This window comes from Xiphophorus couchianus, chromosome 5 (genome assembly GCF_001444195.1).
Source record: "Xiphophorus couchianus chromosome 5, X_couchianus-1.0, whole genome shotgun sequence".
NCBI classification, from domain to species: domain Eukaryota; kingdom Metazoa; phylum Chordata; class Actinopteri; order Cyprinodontiformes; family Poeciliidae; genus Xiphophorus; species Xiphophorus couchianus.
Genome location: NC_040232.1, coordinates 30,837,729 through 30,860,257, shown reverse-complemented (window position 1 = coordinate 30,860,257; position 22,529 = coordinate 30,837,729). Strand labels below are relative to the sequence as shown.

Below are 22,529 nucleotides of genomic sequence, written 5' to 3'. Positions count from 1 at the left end.
TATATCACCACCAGGATAAACCATTGAGGCAGGAAGGACTCATATTTTTATGTTGTTTACTCTAATTGTTTATAATTTATCATGACACATTTCTAGTCACAATAAGAATTTTGATGTATTGTTTCCACGATAAATTCCAATTGATGATTTTCAAAAGCCTCTCACTTGTCCATATTGTCAGGATTGCTAGTGTTTCCATTTTCTCCACTGTTTGTTAAATGAAAATATCAATAAATATCAATACATTTGAAAATATTATTAAATGAATTTAGCATGTGCAGCTTAGTGATATGAATCACTCTTCCTTATGTTTATGGTGTCCTCAAGAAGCGTTTTACAAAGTTAGTATTTTTCAAGACCATTGTCTTTGTTTCTGGGGGAGTGATTGCTGTGTAACACAGTCACCTAAAAAGAAGTGATCATTCTTATTTTTTCATTTTCTCCATAGTACCACAAAATATTGTGATAAATCTTTAAGTCCATATAAAACTTAACTCCATCTCGTGTTATTTGTAAGAGAAACATCTTATTTAACAGAAATAATGGAAACATTCTTTGTTGTGGTTAATTGAGTTACTCAAATTTAATTTTCATAACTTGTTTAATATGACACTTCATGGAAGAGCAAGATGAGGAAGTCGCCTGAAGAAACCATTTGATTTCAAACACCTACAAACCGTCTCATAGAAACATACAAGAGACATTGGGTGTAAACAGCACCATTTTCCTTTTTATTGTTCTTAATGCAGCATTATTCAGAAGACAACAATATTTCATCTCGGTGTCATTCTTCAGAGCGTGACCTGCTATTCTTAGTAAAATAAGCCGTTTTTCTACACTTACGATGTATCAAATACATCTGTGTAAACCATCCACTGCAAACCTGGATGCTTAAACTTCATACAAAAAAATAAAGGTTTCTCGATGAAAACTGTTACAGACAAAAGAGTCTGTAGAATAGTGGCACATGTAGTCTCTCATGCATTGCACAGTTTTCATGAAAAATATAAACTCACTTAGTAGACCAAACACCACACCGCATTGGAAACATATTTACAGTCAAGCTTCTGAAAAGCAGCACTCGTTCAAAAGTCTGTATTTACACTACTGAGGACCGTGTGACATTCGGGGCAATCCAACCCCAGGAGCGTCGCTCTTGGCGTCGAGTCTAACTTGTGAACGTCCGTGTTATAATTCACGGGTAAAAAGATGGCGGCCCAAGTGGGAGTTCAGCGGTCGTGTTCACGATCGCGGAAGAACCTGAGCGATGGTGTCCCGAGCGTTCTTACTCAGCCGCTCTGGGAACTTAACCTCGTACTCCACGATCAGGTCTCCTCGGCGATCGGGTCGCTTGGGGTAGGGCAGCCCCTCCCCGCTCACCCGTCGCTTCATCCCCGGTTGTACGACGTCCGTGGACGTAACGGTCACCGTCCTGCCGTCCAGAGTGGGCGCCTGGACCGTGCAGCCACATAAGGCCTGATGGAGCAAGAAGAGCAAAGAACACTTAGCGACGTGATTCACCACCACACTGTTTAAAACAGCTTTGAGTCAAAATGTGGGTTATGGAGGGATTATTGGTCGATGCCTCGCTGCGTCGCCTGCAAGAAGCTAGCAAGAATACAATATTATAACTATTTACAATTAGGCTAATAAAATTATTTACAACTTGCAGCCAGCACAGATCAAATCTCTCCGCCTGGTGCTAATCCTGCTCACATCTTTGCGCTGCTTCCCGTTCGGCCTGCTGCACCTTTAATTTCTGATGGCTTAGTTTTTCACCTGTCTTGATGGCTGCAGGTACGTGTCAACTTTTCAGCTAATTGTGACCAAAATACAAAGAAATGACCGTATCTCATTTGTCCTTTACATGCTAAATATAAAATCTGCTTTTTTTTTTTTTTATTAGTCTACAACCAAATAATCCCTCTAAATTAGAAGTTTCAAGTAATCCCGACTTACGTCGCGTAGTGAGACCTTGGCGGTGTAAATGACGTCGGAGCCGTCCCGCTTGAACACGGGATGCGGTTTGTCCTTCAGCACGAACACCACGTCCGCTGGAATGTTCCTCGGCGTCTCGTCCCCTTCTTTGGCGAATGTGATCTTGGTGCCCTCTTTCCAGCCTTTCTTTATCTGCACCTCCAGGATTTTCTCCTCCGTCCTCGTCGTTCGGCCGTCGGGGCTCAGCCTTTTCCGGGAGATCTTCATCTTTTTCGTGCAACCTTGCAGCACTTCTTCTAGTGACACATTGAGGTCGTGAACCACGGGCGGGTCCTGCTGCTTCTTCACGACGCTAGTGTGACCGCCCATTCCTCCCATGCCGGGGTTGAAGGAGTGCGAGAAGCCGCCCATGCCTCCGGGACCCATTCCACGACCGGCCATCCCGAATTGGGCAAACGGGTCGTCAGTGTCCATGTTTTCGTCCATGCCGCCGTTACGAGCGCCAAAGAACTGCTCAAAGGGGTTACGGCCGCCGAAAAACTCTGCGAAGATGGCATGAGGGTCTCCATGGAAGGTGTAGCTGTAGGTGCCAGGTCCGCTGCCCCCTGTTGGTCCTCCTCCGCCACCACCACCTTTCAGACCTAAATACAGGAGAAGAGGTTAACATTTCGCAATACTAATTTTGGGATTCTTAAGTGTAATTGCTTATTGCACAGGTGACATCGGTTTCAAAATTACAGGAAATAATGACTAATCAAACTAGCCTTGGTTTGGATTTTATAAAAAGGTCATAGATATTGCACCATCGAGATCATTTAAACAAAGGCAATGAAGCAGCAATTCAGGAGAATTGCTAATAATACATTTTCAGTAGGGTTATTCTGCATTAACGTGGATTAAAGAAAAATTAGTTAAAAGCAGTGTTTGCAAAAACGTAACAAACGTAAGGAGAATTTTGATGTTCTACACCTGCATATTCTTGAATTGGTCGGGGAGCTTGAGACAATACAGAATACAAAAAATGAGGATGAACACAAAACATTTCAACGATGTTTGCAATACTTTTCGTATTATTCATTAAAGTACATCCTGTTTATCCGACATGCCCTCTGTATTTAAAGGGCATGTAAGTATTTGTGTTAATATTTAGAGTTATGATGAGGCACTATTAATTAAAAACAGCTTTCCTGAATAAATAACAGCAGCTGAAAGGTAATTTCAATGCAATAAACTGCACTGAAGTAAATCTGTTTTGTTTTAGTTCTTTTTATGTGTAAAATTATTATTTTCCTTTGTCTTTTTTCTGTTCTAATCATAAAAGGTACTAGAAATCATTTTTATCTATTCATTGTGTTAATGAACGTGAATGTTTTGTTTTTTTCTATTAGTTTTATTGAAGATTGCTAGTTATTTTTTTATCCGTCGTTTGCCATATTTGGCTTGATGGTAGATTGCATTCTTGTTTCATTCTGCTGCATGAAAACTTTTCTATAAATATATCCTGACTCATTGTAAGCAGACAGCTCCGTGCCCACCATGTGGCTAAAAGCAACAACTAGTTGTGTGATCTGAAAGTTGTCCAGCCCCTCTCACAACAAAATGTGTCCCCTCACACCAGTGTGAGAGCATTTTGCAGGTTTACGTCTAATGTGTGTTTTATAAAAACTTGATGTAACCATGGCAACACACCACACAGTAAGCAAACGTTTGACCATTATTTTTTTTTACTGTTTCTGTTTAAGTCCGTCGCGGTGTAGCGAGCACTTGAATTAAAGAATGTGCTAATCGGGTCACGGCTCTTTGCTAGTCATTTTGTTTTGGCAGAACATTTGAAGTGTAAGTGAACTAACTGCAGGCTACTTACTACTCAGTAGCATCTTCTTGACAACAATGTGGCTAAAACCGCCTCTTCCTGCAAATACACAGAGCCCTCCAATAGCGCTGCTATTATTAGTCGGGCCACATTCCCGTTAGGATTCCAGCCGATTTATTATGGAAACAGGTCCGGGTTTGTCCTGTTAAGCAGGGCCTCGGCTTTTAGTTAGCCGTGAAGGTAAAACTCTCGATGAAGGACGAACACGGCTCAAAGCGCCATGACACAAACAGATTACCATTAATCACCGTTTGTCACTAAAATACCAACATTTGCTTCGGCTGACACATCAACCAAGATGTTAATAAAGTTATTCTAACATAGCAGGGATTACCGAGCGGACTACATGTTCAAGATGACGCTTACCTTCTTCTCCAAAACGATCATAAATGTCTTTCTTCTTTGGGTCACTCAAAACGTCGTATGCTTCTGCGATTTCTTTGAATTTCTCCTCCGCTCCAGGGGATTTGTTCTTGTCGGGGTGGTACCGCAAAGCCTGCTTACGATAAGCTTTTTTTATATCATCCTCTGAAGCGCCTTTCTTAATTCCCAAAATGTCGTAGTAGTCCTTGCCCATCTTGGTTTAAATGTTCCCCCGAAAGTTGTCTGTCCGCGTCGGCCCCTGGTCGGTCGTCCGTCTCTACTCGGGCTGCCGCCGGACTTCTGAACTTACTCTATATAAACAGCGCAGAAACTTCCAGACTGTTCCACACGCAGCCAGAATCAGCTCCCGCTGTGACGCCACAAGTAAAGCCACGCCCATCGGGAAACGTTAACTCCCATGGTGCTTTCACGTGCTCTGGGAGATTTTCTTTTTTTAAATTTAATTACGGTATTTTTTTAACAACGTCATAATTTAAGCAAAGGTTCAAAATGATTCTCAAACTTTTCACAAGACGTTCCACTGCCGCAAGCTTTACAGACTTTCTGGTATAGCAGTAAAGCAGAACTTAGACTTTTTTTTTAGTTTTATGGGAAATTTAATATTACAATCTCTTGTGGTGGCATGTTGCCTTGGTGTTTGAATGTACAGAAATAAATACATTATTATTAGTCTAATGTCAGTTTATATCAGAGTAGTAAGATCTAGCTAATCTTAATAGTTTTCAAACTTGGAACTGATTAGGTGTGATTTGACATCATTCGCTAATCGAAGTTCAAATCTCGGAGGTAAATGGAAAGCAGCATAACATTTCCAGCACGTGCGCCTGAAGTACTACATCACAGTTCATTTTTGTATTTACTACATTACAATTAATTATGATGACAATTTCTTGAGTACAACTAAAGACAGCCCAAATACCAGCAGTGGTCATTGTAACACATTTTGATAACCATAATCTTAATAAACACCACAGACTTTGGCCTTTTTTATATACATGAAACTAAATGATATCATTGATTCCGATGATTATCATTTTAAGGGGGGACATCTTAAACCATCATCATTAGCAACCTTCAACAGAGCAGAAATGTCTTTTGTACAACTCATTTGTACATAAAGGTCCTTTTGCTTCACTTGGGCGTGGCTCATACCAAAACCAACTCTGCAGAAGCATGTCTGACATGTCAGGAACAAGTTTAAGGTACACAGAAGCTGTCGGTGAATACCATTTCTTTGAAGATTCGTCTTTAAATTTCTGTGGATTTAAAGCTGGGGTGTGTACATTTTATATCACAGACAATTTATAAAAAAAACGTTTCTTACATATGTTTTAATTGGCGCCACGTGGTGACAGGTGAGTGATAATCTGTGAAAAGACTGAGCTACTCCACCTCCTCCCAATGCTGCTCCAACCAATCAGAGCCAGGAGGCGGATCTTGGTGCAGTCTCATGTATGTGCTCCTAAAGGTGCTAATGGCAGAGGAACAACTTACTGTTCCAAGAAAACCATTTATCAGTCATCTTCGGTGACCATGCTGAGCATTCATGGCAGGCAACTAGCTGCACAGCAGAGACAAAGGGGGAGGCTCTGAGCAGCATATACACAAGTTTGATTGACAGTGCTAAGATCACCTCCTGGCTCTGAATTTAATTTATAACATTTACATTGCCCACCTTTAAGGAAATAATCCCTTGTCAGGTCAAATATATTGGGGAAGGAAATTCCCTTTTTCTCTTGGGAGATTATCAGATACTTATCAGCAAAAAACCTTTTCAATTTTCACTTCCAATTGATATATTTAAAAATGGAAGTTATGGAAGTAGGTGTCATTGTATCTGGTCTTTTTGAGGATTACATTGTGAGCTTTTTCATTCTCTTATTTTATTTAAATATAATTGAACTTTATTTGTGAAACACTTTATGCGGGGGGGTATTGTACATGAACTGACATTTAACAGTAACAAGCAATTTGAAGGACGAAATTACCAACAGGAACAGTGAATACGCCAAAAATAATAATTTATTACAGTAAAATCCGAGCCAACCCAAAGTAAATCCTATTATGTCTCGCTAAGGCATCGCCTTTCCATTTGCTCAAATCTCATTGGCTACAATCGACAGTGTGGGCGTGTTCGCCTGACTTATGCCAGCCGTGATAGGCTGTCGTCAGCGTGTGGGGTCCGCCCATTACGTCTTCAGCCGCCGCATGTTTATACGCTGATTGGTCGTTGACCTGTCACTCATTCGAGATATTAAGGAAGAGCCATTGCCAAGATGAAGCACTACGAGGTAAGTGGTGTCCATTCATTGTTAAACAACACTTGTTTGGGACTAAATTGAACAAACCTAGCTAGTTCTTAGCCTTCGCGTTACCTCTATGTTTGGAAACCTCAGTAATTAGGTACCGATATGTTACCGTAAGCGGTGAAGCTTAGCCCGGTTAAACCCGTCTATGATGGGTCTGAAACGATTTGTGGCCTGTTTCTTTTAGCTTCAATCGTCTTAAAACCTTGTGCACCATTAACAGAGTGTTTTTCAACCTGGAACCCCTGAATTTAATGGGGCATTTGAGCTTAACCGAGGAAAAGGTTTGTGCAGGAAAAGGTTTAACAGCATCGCCATCTCTGGCTCGGATGATTCATGGCGCTCCTTATCTTGCTCAGTCTTACCCAAGAATGGAGGTGAAAAGTCAAGAACACCACCTCGGCCCTTTCCCATAAATCTACATTATCTGCGCGATTTACATGTAATCTATATTCCAAACTTTTTCCAATCATTTCAGCTAAAAAGGTACTCACAGGGTACCTGTATACATGTATGTTTAATGAAAAACATACATGTAGCTGGTTCAAAATGTAAATTTTACTAATTTATTACTAAAATGATCAAACAAATCTTTGTCATGAGCTCTAGAGAAGGTTTCAGGACTAGCAGAATAACTCCAGCCCACAGGTGTATCAACACCCAAAACCCATCAGACAGGATCTGGAGTAGTTTGGCAGAAACTGACACAACTACTGGTTGGTCTGCTCCCTTTTCTTTCAGTGGACAAATCTGGATTTTTGGCACCTGTAAGAAAAGCAGTATTCAGTTGTAGCTGCAGCGTACACACAGTTTATTCCTATATGAAAGCAGTACATTGCACCTAAATAAAGGGATAACAGTGAAATTCATTTGCACAGGAACATTACAAGACGACAAATACAACAAGATCTGCGCTGCAGTTTAATGTTGGTTAGATTTATTTGCACATACATCAATCAGGAACAGCGTAACATCTGAAGGAGAAGTGATAGTTACTGATTACCACTCCATTGCACTTGTTAGATGAGCTACATTAATGCTTGATTGTGGCAACTCTGTCAAGGATTGCTGAATGCAGCCTTGTAAATTAATATGAAGTTCATTATATGTAACAGTTTATCTGTGACTCCTCTAAACAGTCTCTGACTGTTTTGTCTTTGAAATAGTTTAACTTTTAAGGGGTCAAGCGGAGCTGACGTCACTGTTTTTATTTATCTCTACTCTGTTTTTCCATTTTTAGAAAAATGTCTTCAAAAATACATATATGTTTAAATTCTGTGCCTGATTTGCAAACATGAAACAGAGGGATAAGGGCATGTACTTTTTAAAATAGGTTTCACTCAGAAATAAGAAAAAGAGGGAGGCAGAATGATGATTTTTATAACTATATACACAATTCCTGAAAAAAGCGAAAAATATATATGGTAATCTACTGGTATGCAGTGGTTTAAGAGGGGGGAAGTTATTAAAAAGGGACTAAATAGTGAATCGTAATGAGAGTGCTGATTGGCAAAAGACATGATTTTGCCAGAACCTCAAAAGTATTTCCATTAGTTATGCTGATTGTTGATGCATTATGGACCTAATGAAGTTTGAGCTTTCAGGATGGAGACGTTTAGTGAACGGGAAAAAGATTAGATTTTTCAGTATTTCACATACAGATTATCTGAAAATTGGTGGATTTCGAACTCTAATTAAGTGCAACATTATCATAAATGCTAATGATAATGCTATACATTATCAAGTATTTTTTAAGGAACACCCTAAAACAGATATTAAATCTTACATCATTTACTATTTGCTTTGATATTATCAAAGCTAGATGACAATGCAAGTGTAATTACACTAAATTATTTGTTAAATTAATACTTGTTAAAGTTTTCAGACTACTTTAGAGCAGAATCTTTAATTTCAGTCAATTATCAATGTGGCCGATTTATTACTCACAAAACCATGTTTTGTCATTTTTAGAGACAGCAGAGAGAAATGTGTTGCAGTGACTCCCCTGGCCAACAGGATACAGTATGTCTACACTTGTACGAAGCACATTATCTCTACACTTCTCTGCAATATCAGTTTTAAAACAAACGCCAGGTTTTACCTCAGAGCAAAGCTATAAATCCAGTCGCTGAACCGTCGACATCCGCTGTAGCAATTAAAACTGAATTCTCCGTGCTTCGTCCTCGTGCCCGCAGAGTGCATTAGCAGCTCCGACTGTCAGTGTGACAGGTTTTATTTGGCTGAGACGAGGGAGCTGAGGGGGGAGGTACGGCAGAGTTGGCCCAAAGACAGGAACGGTGTTGTTGCCCCAAAGTCACAGCTGTGGTGTCGTGTGTCCTGCTTGATTATGTGTGGCTCTTTATTTCTTGTAGGCAAATAAATAAATAAAATACTGATTTGAAAAGCTAAGGATTCTCATTTAATAAAAGTGACGTATGAAAATAATTCAACGAACGTCCTAGTTCGTTGAATTATCACAGTGGTGATAATACATCGTCCTGGTCTGTCAATTGGTTGTAACTGAGGGTGGACTGATTGCAACTCTGTGGCCAGTCACTGATCTTTAAAAGGACATAGAGATTCCAATTTGGTTGATACCAATTTAAAAAAATAATAATACAAAGATTTTTGTTTAAATAGTTGTTACATATAGCGACAAAGTTGCTAAGTTGGCAACAGTGGGGTGACTATCGTTAACTACGCATGTGCAGACAGGACCTGGTTGGCGGGTCTGTCGAGATCGGTATGGACTGAGTGCCAATCTTTCAAATTTAAGAAAATCAGGGCTGATTGTAGCGGTGCACCAATTTATCGGCCAGCCGATTTATCTGTCGATTTCCTTAATGTTGGGAGATCAGTGATCAGCCGATACTTATATTGAGAAGCCAACTTTGTCCCCTGATCGTATCTACCTCAGCAATGTTCTAAAAATCAGCCACTGTCCTCTTCTGCGTCCCTTGAGAGAGGTTTGACTGACAGACCGGCCCACCAGGTCACGTCTGCACGTTTCTAGTTAACAATAGCCACCCCACTGTTGCCAACTCAGCAACTTTATTGCTATATTTAGCAACACTTCAGACAAAGGAATTAAAATCGGCCAGAATCGGAATCGATGCACCCCTAGCCAATTCACTGGTGCCGTCTTAGTTGTAACACTAAAGCAGTTTATGAGGAAGTTCAACAAGATTTTAATGACCCATCCTATAGAGGTTAGTAGGCCTTTCACATTAACAAAGTTTGCTGGATGATTAATTGTCCCAACGATAAACGATAATCTTGTTTCAAGACCATTTTTCAGTACTGTGAAAATGGCACATTTGTGCATATTTTCCCTCTGAGAGACCAATAAACTTTAAATTTGTAAAGAAAACTTAACACTGTTACTGGAATATATTTTAAATATAAAAATAAACAAGGAATAAAGTTGAAATAAAAAACACACACGGCTGAAACCATAATAAAATGGATTCTGATGTCTCTAGAGTAAAATTGCAGAATGGAAATTGAGTTAATTATTTTTAAAAGAATAAAAGAATGTCTCATTATTTGAGACATTCTTTTATGTTTTTTTTTACATTTTGATTTAGTGTAGCATTTTATGTTCTTAAAGTTACCCCAACCATTACCCTGAGAGAAAGTGGACGGTATCTATTCCCACATTTTCCAAAGAATTGGGAGTTTTATCACTTCACAATGGTGGGAAAAGTTAAACTTTCATGTCAGTGACAGTTTCGAGAAATTTACTTGAGTTTTAAAGTCCAACTCACTAAAAAGCCTATTAGAATTTGACGGCACTTAAACCAAGGGAGTGTCTCGGTTGGCCTCTGATAAAACCCATGACTTCACTGTCCAGATCCGTGGAGGGTCAGATGGGAAAAGGCTTGATGGGCAGAGATGTTTATATTTAGCTGTGGAGAAGAAGACGGGGTCAGGCTGGAAGCGCTGTTTGTCGTAATACCTCCCTTTTTTCCTCCCTCTACTCCACAGGTTGAGATGTCAAAGGTCATAGCTGTCTGTTTTTAGGGAAGAGTTGCATTCCAAGCACATTCCCTGCATGTCAGGGTGGGAGTTGCATGAATTAGAGGCTTCTTTTGTCCAACATGCGTTCACTAATCAATTTGGCTTTGAGGATGCTTGGCATGCCTTTGTATGCAACTGTTCCTGCTCATGTGGACGGCGTCTGCGCCGCAAGCGGTCGGGTGGCTGTTAAATAAAGTGAGAGGTGGGCAGAGAGCGCTGAATGAAGAGGGTGGGGCTGGATGAGGAGGAAGAGGGCGGGGGTTAGAGGGGGAAGCGACAGATTTATTTCCACAGCTGAGCGCCGCTGCACTCTTGTCCTTCTCTCGGCGTGGATCTGGAGAGGTCGGTGCCGATCTGAGGGGAGCAACGGGGGGATAAACTAAGAGCAGGTGGAGCAAAGGAGACATGGATGCCTTGGCGTTAGAAGCCAGCGGGAAAAAGGCGAATAACGCGGCGGGGGCTGCCGTGCCGACGAGTCAAGCCCCGGCAAAACGCAAACCTGCAAAAAAAGCTAAAAAGGCCGTTGTTTTCTTTGAGGTGGAGATACTGGACGCCAAGACCAAGGACAAGCTCTGCTTCCTGGACAAGGTAAGAAGCTCTTCAAGTTCAAGTTTTTATTCGTTTGATTTCATCTTGAGGACACAGCTGGTCATGCTATGATACCTACAACCTTTTAAAAAACCTCTATTGTATAACTATCTCTGTGCAGCATGTGGTCATTTATCACAGTAAAAGGTCTCTGTGTGGGAGATAGGTGTTTTCTGGAACATGAAGCAATGGTCTCTCTCTCTCTGTCTGTCTGTCTGTGGGCATGTATCCCAGCCAGTGTATAGGGGACACCCTCTGGAGTGCCTTTCATTCATGGGACGCTGCCGCATGCTGCGTTTAGTTATCCTGATGACGGCCAAAGGAACACAACACATTTACAAAGAATCATTTGATGATTTAGGTCTTGTCTGTCATATTTGGATGGAGCTGACCTTTATACAAGAAGTACGCCATTGTTGAAAGTAAACCCCAAGAATTCCCTTTCGCAGTTGGCCAGAAACCATCTTGGGAAGACGTAAACATAAGGTGCTCTGGCCAGACCAAAGCTAAACTAAACTTTCTTCCCCCACATGCAGTAAACAAGATGTGCACCTGGAACATCCCATCCCCAAAGTTATATATAGTGGGGAGGCTTTGTTTAAGTAGGAACAAGGTTTTGTTCTAAAAGCAGGACAGGCTAGAAAAAAAACTTATCAGGGACTTTAGACCAGGGTGGATGTTCACCTTCCAACAAGACACCACATCCAGCATAGCTGCTAATAGTTTTTATCACAGCAAATTCATGTGTTAAAATAGTCCAGTGAAAGTTAATTTAGAATCTGTGGCAAGATTCAGGAGTCGATATTCACAGTTCCCTCCAATCTCAGTGAGATTGAGCTGTTTTACAAAGAAGAATGGACAATCGTCGTTCTGTAAAGTACTGACTCATTGAGGCTGTAAATGATATGAAAGTCACACATTTTAGATTATTTTGTTCTTTTGCATGCAATCTTTATGGAAAATATTGAAGTCTGCGTTAGTAACGTGACATTGTGGAAAAGTTCAAATGATTTTAATCTGTATGCAAGGCGATATTTACTCCCATCATGCAAAGCAAAATAAATGGCTTTATTTACCAGCTAATAATGGTGCATAATAGTAAAATGATTTGGAAAGTAGCAGTTGAGAGTTTGTAACCATAGTGCCCTGGTAAAATTTGACGTTTTTATATAAAACTGGCTGAATCCTGTTGAATAATAGGATTTTAAAAGATTTATAAAACAACGTTGGTGGCAGTAACTGGTTCTGAAAAGTTTTTCTTTTACATTTTTTCTGACTCCACTTACAAAATGTGTAAGTTTTACCTAAAGGAAATAGGTTAATTGTATAGCATGGTTCAAAACAAAGTACTTCACAAAAGATACATTATAAACAGCCACTTATAACAGGGTTCCTATGCAGTCTTTAAAAGTCTGGACAATGTGACATTGTAGTCGACACATTTCAAGGTCTGGAAAAGTAAGGAAAATAATATTTTATTTTCTAGACTTCTTTCTCATTGTTGGTTTTCTAAAGGCCAAAATTCTAATGCGCTTAATAGATTGAGTGGTTTTTACACAGTTTTTAAAAAATGTAAATTACATTCTACATCTTTGATTTGACACATTTCATTTTGATTTTCACAATGCCCGTCAGCATTTTGGTTTTTACCCTACTGACTGAATGCACACTCAATAAAAGATTAAAAAACACCCATTTTACTGCTGTTGGTGGATTTACAACTTCACATGAATGCTGTATTTGACCTGTAGTTCTTTTTAAATGGAGTCTAATTAAACCACAGAACTACACATTAAAAGTGATATAATAAACCCCATAATCAGTGATGGTTTTCAGAAACCACAAATATTATTTTTATTATAGTGCCTTAATAAGTAAAAAGTCAAGGTTTCAAAGTGGCCAACGCAAAGCCACAAATCTCAGTCTCTTGAAATATTTGTGGGCAAAGCTGATGAGATTTGTGTGAGAAAAGCAACACTGAAAATTGACACTGTTGCATCTGTTCTGTCAGAAGAAATGGGCCAAAGTTCCAGCAAATCATTGTGAGACTCTTCTGGAATCAAACTAAAAACATTTCAACCAAATCATCCAGTTTAGAGGCAATCCTACCAGTAAAAGAAATGTATTTAAACTTCTGAACCACAAGAAAGCTGGGGTTCAAAAATTGTAAGAGTCTTTGACTCGTTTTACTTTTGACATTTAAATCTTTAGAGTCACGCAAAAGTTTCAAAGTATTCCGAGTTTCATTGCTGTGAATCTCCACAGGCATTTGTGAGATTTCCGCGGACGGATGGAAGGATATCACATTTACATCAGCCATATTCACTTTAATTGGAGACGAGCAGCTTGTTTTACAGATTTATTTACAAGTATCCGTGCTTGGCTCGTAGTTTGTTGTTAATGTGTTAGACGGATTAATTTTTGTTGCTGCTTGTGCTCGGAGACATTTGGTGCATTGATGGTGCTTGGATAGAGTTTCACTAACCACACTCTTGGTACCATCAGCCAACATAAACTCTGTTTATTAAAGGCTGCTCCTCTGGACTACAGAGTATGAGGTGCCATCCTGGACAGATTAGACCTGGTTGTCAAGTTAGCAGAGTTTCTATGGTGATAAGAGTCGCAGTCTTATCACTTTGAGGGAGGCGCATTCAAAGATGTGACAGATGCAGATTCGGATGTAGACAGAGGGGCTTTTGGGGTCGACACACTTTCTAGATTAGAGCTAAAGTGACCGGCTGAGTTAGAAATAAAACTCAAGTGCAGGAACGTGTCTGGGTCAGTGTCCATGAAAGACGATCCTTAAATACACGAAGCCTCTAGAATGAAGGCACAATGAGTACGTTTTTAACTTTTCCACTTCCGATGCGATACAGATATCGCAGCTTTGAGTATTGGTCGCTACCGATATTGATCCAATACAATATCGGTCATGGATACTTTTTTAGAAAAGGCTTGATCACGTGATATTACTCAGAGAGCAATAGTCAACAATGGCAGGTATGAGAACAACTGACCCATTTATTACGAACAAATAGGGTCTGTGTGCTGCTGGATGGCTGCTGGGATGGACTAAATACTGGAGCAGAGTGCTTATTTCGCAGAATTTAGATGCAGGCCGATACAAACCCGATACTCGTTTACTGGCTGATTTTTGACCAATTTCCGGTATCAATATCAGATCGGGATACCTCTAATAGAAAGCCCTTTTCACAGAACCATGTGAATGTATCTTCCAATCAGAACTTCTCTGTGAAGAAAGTCCCATATCTCTAGACCTTCATTAGAGCCCCACTCAGCTTTGCCAGTCAAAACACAGCAGGATCTAAGTTGGGCATCGGCCCCAGACCAGCAGTGGAACCCAAGAGGTGGTTTCTGAAATCCAACGGCAGCGACGTCATTCTGCTGAAAATACTTGGAGGTCCCGGAGAGGTCACACACAGACGTTTGAGGGAATTAAAGCAAGATGGCTGAAACATGAGGGGTTTACCACTTTCACATAGACATGTACCATGTCTACTGTTCAGGAACTGGGTAATGGTATTTCTGTCTAAGAATATAGCTTGCATCAAGAGTTATGCAGGGTAAAATATCTGCACAACCATATGCCTAAGAATATTGATCCACAGTGAAGACAAACAGGACTGTTGTCTGTGTGTGCTCCCTTTGACTTCATGGAGTAAAGGACGGGTGTGTTTGTGCGTCCAGAATTTTTGAAACTCTTTAACACCAGCTGTTTGTTAGCCCACATCTTGGAGGTGTTTAAGCGCAGTCAGAGCTAAATTTACCTCTAACCTCCATCATAAATGGAAAGGGGATTATGAACGTCCCCTTTGTGTGGGAGTGGATGTCCCTATGTTTATTTACTGTCATGTTATTTGCAGGTCGAGCCAAATGCCACCATCGGAGAGATCAAGTCCATGTTCCACAGGAGCCGTACGTGCCGTTTTCCTGCTCCTTCGACATCTAGCTCTTTGTATTCTGACTTTACAATGACTGTAAGGTAATTACCTCTCCCGTTTCAGATCCTCAGTGGTACCCAGCCAGACAGTCCATTCGTCTCGATCCCAGTATGTCACTGTTAATTTGATCTAATTGAAGCGGGGCTGGTGGAAGCTTTTCGCTCATTGCGCTGCGTGAATCTTACTTGTTCAGTAATGCAATCGTTTCAGAGGGGAAGTCCCTGAAAGATGAGGACGTCCTGCAGCATCTCCCTGTGGGAACCACGGCAACCTTCTACTTCAGAGACCTGGGAGCTCAGATCAGCTGGGTCACAGTGAGTTCAAAACACAAATTGGCTCTAACAGCTCCGACACGTTCAAAGACACGAGTGAGCGACTGACATCAGGTGCTTCTGCACCGAGAGTTCCCGCTGTGAAGGAAAGGTGTTTGGGACTTAAAGAAAAGTCCTTGTGACTTTGATGTGGATCTGCTTCCAGGATGTTCTCATGAGCATCCTCCATGTTTTATTTTCTTTTTTTCAAAGTTCCCACAATGCTTGTATTCCAGCTCCTCCTGTCAAAGCCAAGGCTTTGTGCCGTCTAATCTGTCATTCCTCGTGTTTTCAGGTGTTCCTGACAGAATACACCGGCCCTCTGGTCATCTATCTGCTGTTCTACTTCCGGGTTCCCTTCATCTACGCACCCAAATATGACTTCACCACCAGTAAACACTGGGTTGTACAGTGAGTGTCCAGTATGTTTCCCCCCATGCCTCATGGGATTAGGAAGAATCCTTTTTTTTCTCACTCAACCTTTCAAAACATATCTGAACGCAGTACCTGCTGCTGCCACTTGAGGGACATTTCTACCGAGGCTTAGATTTATTTTTCCATTTGTTGACATTGGTCCATTTTAATCTAGCATTTCATTTTCTACATTTTAATCAAACAGCGAACTGAAAGGATTTAAAGTCTCAACCTTGAGGAGCCTTCTTATATTTCATGTCTTTCTCAGAGCTATGGGGACTAAGAAACTTATTTTGTAGAGTTTTATATATTTTAAAAAGCTTGCAGAAAGCAGCTATAGCAGGAATGATCAGCATGATTGTGATGCAGAACAGTGGAAGGGTTGAGTTTATCCAGCTGCAGCCAGGAGATGGAAGGTGGAAAAGTTTGGCTTCAAGAAGCATGAAGAGGGAATATTATTGAAATATGATGTAGAATAAATGAAAAGACAATAATTTGAAATGGTTTGTAAATACCTGGAGTACTGCTGCAACTAACAATTATTTTCTTGATTATTCTATTGATTGTTCTGATGACTATATGGATAAAAATAAATGGGCAAATTCTACAGATTTTTCCTTTCACCACTTAAGCCTTTTTATACAATACTATAAGTGCGTTAAAAGATACAAGATAAGCAAATAATTCAGTTTCTTTTTAAATAATAAAATACTAATTGTGTTGCCTAAAATGCAGTGACAGAGCATCCCTTTTGTGAACTGAAATCGGGTGAAGATGAGGAGTTGAGGAGCTTTGGATAAAACACATTTACAGACAAAGACAAATACGGTTTTTATCTTAATACAGTTTTTTCAGCTAATGGCTTTTTTGCGAATCTCTGTACCTCATTTAACGTCCAGTCAGTTTACTAAATTAGTTAACAATTATTTCAATAATCGCTTCATCACGACGATTAATCTGATTAATCTTTTCGTCCCTAACCTGGAGAGAGTCCAAACGGCCAGATGCCAAGCTGTCATACAAGATGAGGCAGGCAGATGCTGAAGAAAGGCTGTGCTTGTTTCCAGGCAACCTAACATTCAACAACACAGTGAATCATAATGAGATTTAGCGGGTTTGATTTCTTTACATGCAGTGAAGAACATCAGCGCCTCAAGGTGATAGTTCAAGTCAGCTCAAGTACGGACTGCTCTTAATTTGTCCTGGTTTGAGTGATGGGTGTTATCGACTCACGTCTCCTTCTTTCAGTCTCGCCTGTATGTGTCACTCCTTCCATTACGTTAAGAGACTCCTGGAGACCCTGTTTGTCCACCGCTTCTCTCACGGAACGATGCCGTTACGGAACATCTTCAAGGTGGGATTCACTGAAACCCCGTCTGATCTCGTCACAAGTTAACTTCTCCGACACAAGAAAAAAAATTGTGTCGTCGCTTTCAGAATTGCACCTACTACTGGGGCTTTGCAGCATGGATGGCTTATTACATCAACCATCCATTGTATACACCACCCAGTGAGTGTTCATTAACATTGTGGCATATGGTATAGCTACACATGAAAGGGCTGTTTTTTTGTTTTTCTTATGTTAAATCCTCTTTTTCAGTATACGGAGAACAGCAGATAAGACTGGCGCTCATCATATTCCTGGTAAGAATCGGTTTCCTCATCGCAGCACTTCTGATTCTAGTCGATAGAGTTCTGGTCAGCAGTGGACAACGGTCAACGATGCCAACACTTCTTGCAATTTTGTAACGTAAATGCTTCTTGAAAAGTTGCAGCTCAAGCACACACTTGTCGTAGCAATCAACAAGCTCCCTGCGTCATTCTGGCTGAAATGCACGTTATTAGATCATTTACGTTTCCAAGTATGGACCTGACTGGTAGACGGGGTCTACAGACTGGTTGGTTGTAGAAGCTTAGGGTGTTTACACGCTGGATAGTCCAGTAGACTCTGTTCAACTGGAACAGTGAATGTTGACCAAAGTGGCAACATTCACTTATGTCAAACAATCCAAACCCTTTGAAAAACCTGTTTTCCTCCTCGCCTGTGGTGGCGCTGCACCAAAAACCACTGAAGAAAACAACACGAAAACCTCAGAAGGAGACATGAGCGCAACTTACTTCTTCAAGAAATGTACCCAAAAAATGGAATGGTGTCAGATTTTAATTGTTGTAAGATTTCTCTTTTGTCTTTTGCCATTTCTCCCGCTAGTGCAAGACTCACAAATTTGTTTTGGTTGTATTTACCCAGAATGCCCTGTGCTATAGTCAGCTTCCTGCTTTATACGTTTGAAAACTTGTTGTACAGAAATACTTTTATTTAAGAATTTTCTAGTTCATGGAAAGCTTGACCATTGGTGGTTATTGAGTTGGCTTTTAAAGATCTTACCTAATTTTCTTTGACATTTAAACAAACACTATGTAACGCTATAAATGCTCTCGATCACAGTTCTGTCAGATCGGGAACTTCTCCATCCACATCGCTCTCCGGAACCTCCGCCCACCAGGTGAACACATCCGTCACTCGCACAGTGCAGCAATTTAATTTCTTCAGTTAATCTAATTTTACTAAGAGAATTGGATTGGTAAGGAGAGTTCAAGTTTCAAATTTCCTCTCTTTTTCATGTAAATCCAGGATCAAAGACCAGGAAGATTCCCTATCCAACCAAGAACCCCTTCACCTGGATCTTCCTCCTCGTCTCCTGTCCCAACTACACCTATGAGGTAACATGTTCTCGACTTTTTTTCTTTTTTTTTTGTATCAGAATGCTTGATAAGTGCTCCACGTCTGCGTACACAAAGCAAAACGTAGTAAAATTATATTTGTATTGAATCTCAGTTGTCATGATGCTATTGCAGTTTAAAATAACAGCTTGGATGCAATATTTAGAAGGATAATAGACTTAAGGTTCCATTCATTCACCTTCTGAATGATAATATCAGTTTAGTGATCAGAATCCTAACACTCAGTCAGCCACGTGACAATGTTCCTACACGGTCATGAAATGTCTGCAGTTGAACTTTTTCCAAATCTTGAAGATAAACTCACTTATTCTGGAATCAAAAAACCCTGAATTCATCACTTCTTTGACCAATAGATACTGTCGCCGCTTGCCATACAACAAATAAGCTTATTTAAAACCACTCATTTTGTTTGAATAGTCCTGCAAGCAATTCACTGCCATCTAGTGGTCAGACTCATCCCCAACAGGCGCAAGTTTGCCAGTTTGCAAACTTTTTACCCCAATAAATAAATCTGTTGTATTTGTAATTTCTCTAGCAGATTTATCATCAGCTTGATGGCAGAAACTTATTTTCTCCTAATATTTAAATGTAAAAGAACTTGAGGAGTAAGAAGTTGATTATAAATTGGACACGAGACTCTTCAACATGACTTGGTTCACAAGCAAAATATGGCATAGAAACTATGGATGCACCAATATGGGTCGATGTCAACATCCACTATTAATATTGTTGTTATGCCAATAACTGATGATTACTGATATCACATGTATATCTAGTTTTTGGACTCCATGCTGCTTACATTACTTCTTTGCATCAGAAACCCAAATCCTGTGCTTCACCAAAATAAGTATTTTCCTTCTTAACCAGTTTTCCTATTTTGATCAATTAAAGATTGGTTAATTTAAATAGAACATTTTATGTATTGGACTCAAACAGATCAGTACAAATTTGTGAATTTATAGGCACAACATGCCTGTAAAACGATGAACAAACAGCAGCCCATGCCATGTTTCATTGAATTTCCATATTTGGAACTTAATCACATCCAGAGATGTTACAAAAGTACAATTAAGGTTCAGCCTCAAAAAAATAATAGCTGCTTAAGAAAAATATCAAAGTGGGAAAAGGCTTTAATTGTTTACTGTAGATTTGCAGAGCCTAACTTCAGCATGGGCAATGTGAACTCACTTCTTCCTGTTGGGATCTGAATCGTGTGTGTGTGTTATCTGTGACGGCGTTTGTTCCTCCTGCAGCTGGGCTCTTGGCTCGGCTTCACCCTGATGACCCAGTGTCTGCCGGTGGCCTTCTTCACCCTGGTGGGTTTCATGCAGATGACCGTCTGGGCCAAAGGAAAGCACCGCAGCTACCTGAAGGAGTTCCGCGACTACCCGCCGCTCCGCTCGCCCATCCTGCCCTTCGTCCTGTAGATCCAACACCAACTACGAGGACGTCGTCCTTTCTCTAAACCTCACACTGGATTTAGACTGATAGATTCAAAGCTTGATTTTTTGCTTCCCTTCCTGCTTTAAGTTCTTGTGTTGAGTAAAACTGTAAACGACTAGTTTGTTATATATTTTTTTTGTATTGCAAAAAATACTGTTCTGACTGGTTTACTTTTGAGTTGTGTTCTTCTAAAAACGGCTGTAAAATATGCAAGAGTTCCATTTTTATTGCCTCACGCTGCAGTTTTCTGGTTTTTTTAGCGTGGAGCGGCTGGCATTGAAAGCATCTTTGAATTCTCACCTTGAATTGCTTAAGAATCTTAAAATCTGAAACTGACAGAATTGAGTGTTGTCTGAGGTAATTTATATATATAAAAAAAAAATCAAGCTTTTGTTTCTTTGTCTTGTTTCAAATGTTGTTTTTGGGTTAATATCTTTGAATAATGCTGGAAAAATGGCAGGCGGTGGCACTTTTCCAAGTAGAAAGTCATGCTGGATTCAATTTCTTCTTACTTTTTGGATATTCACACACAGTATTAAAAAAAAGGCTTCGGGTTATATAGAGCTTGATCAGTATTGTTTTAATGTGAACAACAGCAGGTGTATATACAAGGAAGCAGAGTCAGAGGATTTTCTCATCATGCAGCTTCTGCCTTTGCCTCAATCCTCTTCTTCCTCAGCCGGAGCCTTCTCTCCCTCTCGTACTCCTTCATACGCATAACGTAACTGCAGGCAGGAAGCACATATATTCACTGCACACCATGTTGAAGCGGTAGATCTTTTAAACTTTAAAACTCCAGCATGTAAAGTGTGATGAACCAGCAGCACCACAGCTTTCCCTTAAGCAACTTGGAAAAGGTGACCAGCAGACACTTACTCCTGGTGTTCGCAGTAGTCCCAGTCGTGCCTCTCGTGCTTGCAAGCCAGGAAGTTGGGCCAGTTGTCCCTCTTGCACTTCATGAGCTTCATCAGATGGTGGGCGCAGTAATCTCTCTGCCCCAAAGGCAGCTGTGCCAGGTTCATCTGATCCTGGGTGGCGATCATCTCTGAAAAAGAGCAACTCGTTTTTAGTTGAGATTCAGCCCAAAACCACAGCAGGTTGTTTCATTATATTTAGTAAAACACAAACAAACAGCACTAGGAGGAATTTGTAGTACTAATATGAAAAACTGGTCAGCATTTCAAGGTTTCTGCAATACTGTTTTTGTTCATGTTACGTTTGAATTAAATAGTTTTAAAACCTGCTAAAGACTTTTTATGCACAGACTCCTACAACCATTTTTTATGCTGACACAGGGAAAACACAGAATGACGTTTTATCACTACATAAAGAACCTGAAATTGAAGTTAAACTACAATAAACACACGCCAGGCTTCATTAAATAACTTTGTCGGTAGCCTGTAGGGACTATGTCTCTCGGCTGGCCTGGGAACGCCTCGGGATTCCCCCGGAGGAGCTAGAAGAAGTGGCTGGGGAGAGGGAAGTCTGGGCCTCCCTTCTGAAGCTGCTACCCCCGCGACCCGACCTCGGATAAGCGGAAGAAGATGGATGGATGGATGGATGGATGGTAGCCTGTAGTTATTTATCAGGACACATTTCATTTTACAACTATATGCATGTTTGCAAAGGAACAAAAAAAAAAAAATCAGTTGAAAAGTGTTTTCACGTAGTTTTGATACACAGAGAAAAAAGGTAAACAATATATCATCTATCTAACTCATTATCTCTATGCTTTGAACCCGAGATTCCAAACCAGATGCATTCTGGTTCATTGCAATGTGCTGTAAATCTCTCTCAGCAGAAGGTAAACAGTTTTGTGGCATTCAATATGCTAACATTAGCTAGTCCACAGGCCAGCTTCGTTCGCGTCTCCAAGGCTACATTAGCAAGAGCTAACCCCCAAGCTAACTGATGTGAAATCCCCTCTAGCCTGAAAACACCTGCTCAATAGCTGCAGCTCAGATAAAACCCGGTCCAGTCGCTGCACACCGACCTCTCTCTTTCCTCTCTTCGAAGCCGATCTTCGGGTCAAACTCGAACTTCTCTGTAGGGTCCGGCTCGGTGTCCCTTTCGGTGATATACCGCTTGGCCAGGTGAGCGCCCATGGCAACGGTGATCCAGGCACACTGGATGCTAAAAGTAATCTATCACACACTGCTGTTATTCACTAAAAAATGAAATGTTTACAGAAATAGTCTGCAATCTGCCATTCGGTCACCTCCACAAGCCCCCTGCATTCACTTCCGCTTTGCTTCAGAACTTCACGTCACAACAAAACTTTACCGCCACCTGCAGGCGGGAAGGTTATACAACAGAACACTGTTAGACCCGAGCCAGATGTTATTGATGCACCTAAAAGTTTTTCTGTTGGGAAAACTTTGTTTATGATTCACTGTGAACACAGGTGTGGACATTTCATCAGACGCATGTTAAATAATAATATGGGAGATGTTTTCTTTAAACTGTTACACAGACTACTAATTTTATACATTTTTGTATAAAAATATACTAAATATATTTATTACATAGACTATCCCACTGGCATACT

At 40.5% G+C, this 22,529-nt stretch overlaps 3 protein-coding genes across 5 annotated transcripts; 1 reads left to right on the top strand and 2 right to left on the bottom strand.

The window, feature by feature from the left end:
• Window positions 1–708: 708 nt before the first annotated feature.
• Window positions 709–4,541, bottom strand: dnajb1b (DnaJ heat shock protein family (Hsp40) member B1b). Its single transcript, XM_028017707.1, has 3 exons — window positions 4,178–4,541; window positions 1,960–2,579; window positions 709–1,476 (listed from the first exon to the last, which is right to left on the bottom strand). Exons 1-3 carry the CDS (start codon window positions 4,386–4,388, stop codon window positions 1,243–1,245), a joined length of 1,065 nt encoding a protein of 354 aa, XP_027873508.1. The 5' UTR covers window positions 4,389–4,541; the 3' UTR covers window positions 709–1,242.
• Window positions 4,542–6,371: 1,830 nt separating this feature from the next.
• tecrb (trans-2,3-enoyl-CoA reductase b) lies at window positions 6,372–20,372 on the top strand. Of its 3 annotated transcripts, none has more exons than XM_028017713.1 (12): window positions 6,372–6,486; window positions 11,059–11,109; window positions 14,994–15,045; window positions 15,135–15,179; window positions 15,282–15,385; window positions 15,678–15,793; window positions 17,045–17,150; window positions 17,234–17,306; window positions 17,397–17,440; window positions 18,243–18,300; window positions 18,429–18,517; window positions 19,792–20,372. In XM_028017713.1, the coding sequence occupies exons 1-12, from the start codon at window positions 6,472–6,474 to the stop codon at window positions 19,963–19,965; spliced, it is 927 nt and encodes a 308-aa protein (XP_027873514.1). In that variant the 5' UTR covers window positions 6,372–6,471; the 3' UTR covers window positions 19,966–20,372. The 3 variants fall into 3 exon arrangements, with proteins under 3 accessions (XP_027873514.1, XP_027873513.1, XP_027873512.1); XM_028017712.1 differs by lacking the exon at window positions 6,372–6,486 and adding an exon at window positions 8,289–8,523; XM_028017711.1 differs by lacking the exon at window positions 6,372–6,486 and having other exon boundaries at window positions 10,808–11,109.
• Window positions 20,373–20,536: 164 nt separating this feature from the next.
• ndufb7 (NADH:ubiquinone oxidoreductase subunit B7) lies at window positions 20,537–22,307 on the bottom strand. Its single transcript, XM_028017760.1, has 4 exons — window positions 22,200–22,307; window positions 21,975–22,125; window positions 20,858–21,026; window positions 20,537–20,706 (listed from the first exon to the last, which is right to left on the bottom strand). Exons 2-4 carry the CDS (start codon window positions 22,084–22,086, stop codon window positions 20,619–20,621), a joined length of 369 nt encoding a protein of 122 aa, XP_027873561.1. The 5' UTR covers window positions 22,087–22,125; window positions 22,200–22,307; the 3' UTR covers window positions 20,537–20,618.
• Window positions 22,308–22,529: the final 222 nt, after the last annotated feature.